Source organism: Triticum aestivum, chromosome 6B, assembly GCF_018294505.1.
Source record: "Triticum aestivum cultivar Chinese Spring chromosome 6B, IWGSC CS RefSeq v2.1, whole genome shotgun sequence".
Lineage (NCBI taxonomy): Eukaryota > Viridiplantae > Streptophyta > Magnoliopsida > Poales > Poaceae > Triticum > Triticum aestivum.
In genome coordinates this window covers 724979313-724985172 of record NC_057810.1, presented here as the reverse complement: position 1 = coordinate 724985172, position 5860 = coordinate 724979313, and the positions used below count along the sequence as shown (strand labels likewise).

General features: G+C 46.4%; 1 protein-coding gene across 1 annotated transcript; it reads right to left on the bottom strand.

Moving 5' to 3' along the window:
• Nucleotides 1–1469: 1469 nt before the first annotated feature.
• LOC123140069 (probable L-ascorbate peroxidase 8, chloroplastic) lies at nucleotides 1470–5354 on the bottom strand. Its single transcript, XM_044559794.1, has 12 exons — nucleotides 5067–5354; nucleotides 4797–4952; nucleotides 3603–3723; nucleotides 3412–3512; nucleotides 3223–3310; nucleotides 3021–3088; nucleotides 2857–2943; nucleotides 2632–2706; nucleotides 2471–2548; nucleotides 2283–2387; nucleotides 1995–2132; nucleotides 1470–1851 (listed from the first exon to the last, which is right to left on the bottom strand). The coding sequence occupies exons 1-12, from the start codon at nucleotides 5190–5192 to the stop codon at nucleotides 1699–1701; spliced, it is 1296 nt and encodes a 431-aa protein (XP_044415729.1). The 5' UTR covers nucleotides 5193–5354; the 3' UTR covers nucleotides 1470–1698.
• Between the last annotated feature and the right edge of the window lie 506 nt (nucleotides 5355–5860).

Here is a 5860-nt window from a genome sequence, read left to right as displayed (position 1 = left end):
AAAATCAATGACCGATGCCATGTGTGAGCTATTTAAGTAGGCCTTACTGTTTTTGTTCTGAACTGAAAACTATAATTCTGTCATATATGCAAGCATTGTTATTACTTCTGAATTGATGAAACCTAGTTCCTTTTATGCATCCAGAAATACTCTTTCAGATTCTTTGTGCTGCTCTTTTTGGGGGGAGAAACATATAAGGATTTCCAAAGCAGAGGACGGGTCATTCAAAGTTGGAGATGCCTGGAATCAAGCGCCCAACATGAAGAGGTGCTGTACTGCTTTTCCCTTGCAGCTACCCCAACATAATGATAAACGGAATGTTCCACCATCAGTTAGCAACTTAACATGCATAGCGATTAGCCAGAAAACATTTTCTTAATTTCAGACACATTTCCATACAAGTAGTACACATAGGACCCTTGTGGAGGTCTTCCTGACCATGTAACTCTAATCTGCCAACAGTTAACAACATATTCTGAAACCACGGTTCCCATGAAATCCTTCAATATATTTCCTGCATATGTGTGATTCATAACAACCTAGTACCTTATCTAAAATAAAGGCAAGTCTGTTCCTCGACCACTTTAGGTTGTAGTACGGCTAAATTCCTTGAAACAGCATGCTCAAATGTTCATGTATGCAATGCATATTGGTCTGTCATGGCTAACTTGAATAACCAGTGGAAGGCCATAGGACAGTTATTTGTGGGGATTTTCCTCCATTGACACAATTGATATCAATACCACTGCCCAGAATTCGGATGCACGTGTCAGTTGCCCAGCTTTCCACCCAACTAATACTGCATCATGCACTCGTAGCGTTTGTGCCCTGTAGTATATGCTCTTCACTACACTGTCTGCACAGTTAACTAGTAACATTTACCTGTTTTGCTCTTGTTGGTATTACAATATGTCAATCTCAAATACAATTTTTACCCTCTGGAGTTTAAATTTTACACAGTTCTAGTCTGTTAATACTTGGATTGAGGGTACTTTTTCTTCTTCTTTTCCGAGTGTTTATAGAGTACTTATACTGTCAGTGTCCTCTAGGTTTGCACTATGTTTTTTGGATCATGATAGTTTCTCTTGGAGCCCATTTCAATTTGGATCAAAAAGTACAGGTACGTGGGCCTATGTCCATGATTGCTTACAGCCCGAAAACCACACTATCTTATACCATTGGGGCAATATACCCATTCCAGGGGCGGGAGAGGATGATGCGTAGGCCCATCTGTGATGTCCATTTCCACAATGCTCAGCTAGGGAGTATTTTCTACATAAATGTTAAAATATTGGAACATTTCAAACACATTGTGTAAATATTTTACTATGCACATACAACATTCAAATATTTCCCATGGTTTGGCAAAAAAAGTTGCAAAAACCATCGCGATACTTTTAGAACACACATGGAACAAAAAAGTCCTAGGGAAACAGCAAAAGTCGATGGAGGCTGCCCTTCTTGAAATCTAGCTTGTAATGAGGTATCATATTGATTTGTTGATCGACCGGTTCAGTGTTTCCAGCAATTTACTGGTTTTGCCTCATGTTACTTCGAATGATGAAAACTCAAGACAATGTAAGATGACCAAAAGCATTGCATTTGTTTCACATGCTCATCTTGCATGCCGACCAGTCCCTGGAAAATGGTTAATTACAGCAGATGAAAAAAAAAGACAGACTCGTCAGACCACCGCTCTTAGTTCCCGACCAGAGACGTCAAGAATGCCAACCCTGCGATCACGATCATAATGTTGAGGAAGTAGTTGGACTTCATAGGCTTATTTGGGCTGCCTCCAAGGCCCTCGTACTCGGCTCTGATCTTCTGCTTCATCGTGTCGGATAGCTCTCTCTGCAAAAGTTCACACACAAACAATTTTCAAATATTTCAAAGGTACTCACAGAGCCACCCTTTTTTAAATTTTGGCGCACTACTTCACTAGCATGCTGCGTCCAAACATCTTAGAGCCAGGCATAGATTGTATAAGTGTAAACCTTCTTGTAAGAGTATTTGGCGGCAACGAAGGGCTCTGGCTGTGGTCCTGCGCCATTAGTATCACTTGTTGGTGCTGGATCAGCAACCACCTTCTCTTCAGTTGCCACGGCACCCTTGTCCTCGTCCAACGAGAATCCCTTCAGGGTAATATCAAATCATGCCTCAGGTTTTACCAAAACTTGAGCAGCTAGAAGAAGTACATGTGGAATGCAAGAGCCTAAAGATCTGAACTTCCTTTCTGCCGCGTTTCCTCTTTAGGCATGGACATGGGAGGATGGCGGGCTCACCTCAGGAGGATCAAACTTTGCACCAAGGTTGCTGAGTTTAGCATGGGCTTCGGCGTAGTCTTTGAAGAATGCACCCTGGTCCTCTGCGTACTTCTCCGCATATACCTGCGTGTGCGCAAAAAGTGAATTTTGGTATTGCTATTTCATAGCAGTATCACCAGCCATAAAGAGACAACAATTAGGTTTACCTTGAATGATGGGTCATCAAATAGTGCAGCATCTGTAGGCAATACTAGAAGCTCCTGATCCCTTTGCTCTTTTATGTCCTGAAACCATTGTTGACACCTCAAATGATCGGGACTCCAATGAAAATTTTAGTCAGTAAAGCATGAAAGAAAATGGGGCCCACCTTGAAGTAGCTGTTATCAAACTTCAACCATTCAGCCGTCCATGATTGCCCTCCAGGTTCACCAGGCCCGTCCTTCTGTAGACACACAGTAACAGTGAGAGCTTAGTTTCGGCCAGATGATTGGCGACCAGTTGAAACTAATCATAATCAAGTATGAACATGGTTGCGAAGATTTTTAAAGCATGATTTGGGTTTTGAGTTTTGGCTCCTAATTGAAAAACATACTGTATATTTTGTTTCTGGCTTTCCCCAGCCGCTCCTGTCAGGGCGTGACCTTCCAAGTGTGTGTGCTCCGGACAATGCAACAATTTCCTGCACAAGCACCTCAAGTTATCAGTAACAAGCGGGTAAACATGATTTGTTTTCAAGTTCCTCGCATCCTCCCACACCTTGTCATCAAGGCCCATCCTATAGAATACCTCCCTAAGGTGTTCAGCAGGTATACGTGGGCCAGCATCTGCGTAACATGCACATGTAACATCAGTCAATTTATTCACCTTGATAAGTACTCTCCCAAAAATGTAAATTCAGACATTCAAACACGGAAGAAGACATCGCTGTTAAAATGATGAATTTATCAGAAACACTAACCAGGAAGCCTCCCCTCAGGTGGACATTGTTCGGGCGCTGCGATATCTACCCGCCCATACTTCATCGGAAGTTTCGGGCCACCGGCTTCCTGGAATGAGATTGACAAAAGAAATTAGTACATACATAGAGTCTACTGGTCATCTGTCAGAATGACCTAGTAAGATAATTCAGCGGAGGAAAGGCTGAAACCTCAATTGCTGTAGCACTCGCCAACTGGAACAAATCCGCATAGGTGATACCTGGGTATTTGTCCTTGATTGGTTGAATAAGCTTTAAAGCATTAGTAAGACCTGGCAAACAAAACATCCAAGTATGTTAGCTACTACCCCGCACTTGTGAAGGTACAAGGCTTGAGGCTCAAAATTAGTCTGACAAAATACCAGCATTGGCTCCATGACTCAACTCGGGATCAAATCTTAAGCTTCCGTCGGCTCCACCTCTCTGTGGCCACTCCTCGATATTTTTGTCATATGTACCTGAATCATGCCATCCCAAACGGACCTGAACATAATAGAAAATTTTAGCACCTGCATACGATATGTGACATGTATATGATGATCGGAATTTTTAGGTTTGTTTCCTAGAATTGACGATATCCTCCCTTCACCCATTTCTGCAAGAAGGGACTTGTTTCGTGTCATCTGACAGAATTGACATGCATCACAATTATGCTCATCTCCATCAGGTATCAATGGTATTGCATCCTTCACTCCTGTAAGTTTTAGGGAGCCTCTCCTGGACTCCTACTGGGTTGTTGTTTGCACTCTCATATGTCTCCCTACGCACGTTTGTCGGTGGACGCCTATCGCAGCTCGGTGAATCTCTTCTCTGATGCGAGCAAGGTAGAATTAAAAAAAACAGAGCAACGTCAGAGAGCACACACCCAGGTAGCACTTTCGTTGGGAGCCTTCCTTTTATTTTTTTCCTGAGTTGTGCACTTTTACAATTCTGCTGCTGATAAGACTATACTGACAAACAAACAATACCAAGGCCAGCATCCTAATCCGAGACTTTGCTTGTTGGCGACAACTGTGAATCGATCCAAGGCCAGCATCCTAATCCGAGCGTTGATCATGTGCCCCCTCTGTGAAGTACTCATCTCAACTCTTTTTGATAGCTTCAATGATGCCAAGATTCCAAGAAGCAAAGCACACAGGTGAACACAAAAAAAGACGCTGCCGAGTGCCACGCGGACTAGAAACCACAGAGGCACGGGTGGCTGCGGCGTGGCGCGCCAACTGTTTTCGTCATCGCCCGTTGGGATCAGTGCCAGGCAGCAGCCGGCGGCCAGCCCAACAATCCCCAGTTTCGCCGCGGCCACCACCGGCGGACAAGCGTGTCCCTACTTTTGCGCTCATAAAACGGCAAGTGAAGAAAACATTTGAGGGAGACAAGCTAAAATTTTGATTCAGGTAGTAAGATGATTTTTGAGCGATCTGATAGAGATGCTCTGACGACTCAAACTTTTGTTCTGTTTCAGTTTGGGTATGCAATGCAATAATATACTGTCAGTTTGTTAGCAGGAATTAATACGATGATCGATTTGCAGCCTAGAGAGTGGAGCTGAAGAGTACCAGGATGGGGTGGCAGTAGGTGGTTTTGAGGATCTCCTTGATGTCCTCCCGCGCGCTCTTGAGCTGCGCCGCCTCCGACGCCGCCATGCATCGCACCGCCCGCAGCCGCGGCACCACCCCGGCGGCGCCAGCGCCACCGCGCGCTCTCCTCGCAGCCTTCCTTACGCAGTTGAGTTGAACAAGGTAAGCAAGCAAGCAGCTCGGCAACGGTAGGTAGGTAGGTCCAATCGAACTTGCTGGACGCACAGGAAGAGGAGAGAACCGAGGGACCTGTGAGAAGCGCGACGGCGACGGGCGGAGGCGGAGCCCAGAGGCGACGGCGGCGCGGCGGGTCGACGAGGACGGCGAGGCGGCGCTGGGGAGCAGGGAGGCCGAGGACGCGAGACGCTCCGCCATGGCTGAGGTTTGGAGTGTCGGGAGACGAGAGCTGGGGAGGGAACCGAACAGAGGAGGCGGAGTGAGGTGGCCAGCGAGAGGCTCGGGGTGGAGAGGGGAGGGAAGGGAGCCTAATCCAGGGCCCCCAATGGCGGCACGACGCGTGGCGCGGGAATGCACGAGAACACGCGGGAGAACCAACCGCTCATGCAGGGCAACCCAAACAGGCCGCAACAAACAGCCGATCGCACGAGAAGGCACCCCACCAGGCCACCAGCATATTCATTCCTAGTGATCCTCCTCCTCTGCTCGGTGCTCTGCTTTTCACATGAAACTCTGCTTTCGACCTGAAGAAACCCTGCTCACCTCACTATGAGCGGCACTCTCGGTGTGAACTTCAGAAAGTAACCAATATATGTATGTTTTTTTAACATAGTACAGCCGCAAGCGCTCATGTACACGCGCATACACTCATCCCTGTGAACGCACACCAGCACACCCTACCCCTATGAGCACCTCCGAAAGACTGAGCCGGCATATATCATCTTAAAATTTACAAAGTCGCCGTAGGCACCTCGTCATCGACGGAAACGTCTCCTCCCATTGAATGCGCATCACTGGAAGTCCTGAAATAAATTCAGGAATAAATGCGAACACCAGGACTTGAACCCTGATGGGCTGGGGATACC

What these genes read in the sequence shown, in the direction of transcription:
- LOC123140069 (XM_044559794.1), bottom strand. Translation starts at nt 5,192, where the DNA reads ATGGCGGAGCGTCTCGCGTCCTCGGCCTCCCTGCTCCCCAGCGCCGCC. An exon ending in TTGATGACCCATCATTCAAG is followed by an intron (nt 2,388 to 2,470) that starts GTAAACCTAATT and finishes GCGCACACGCAG; the next exon opens with GTATATGCGGAGAAGTACGC. An exon ending in CAAAGTTTGATCCTCCTGAG is followed by an intron (nt 2,133 to 2,282) that starts GTGAGCCCGCCA and finishes ATTACCCTGAAG; the next exon opens with GGATTCTCGTTGGACGAGGA.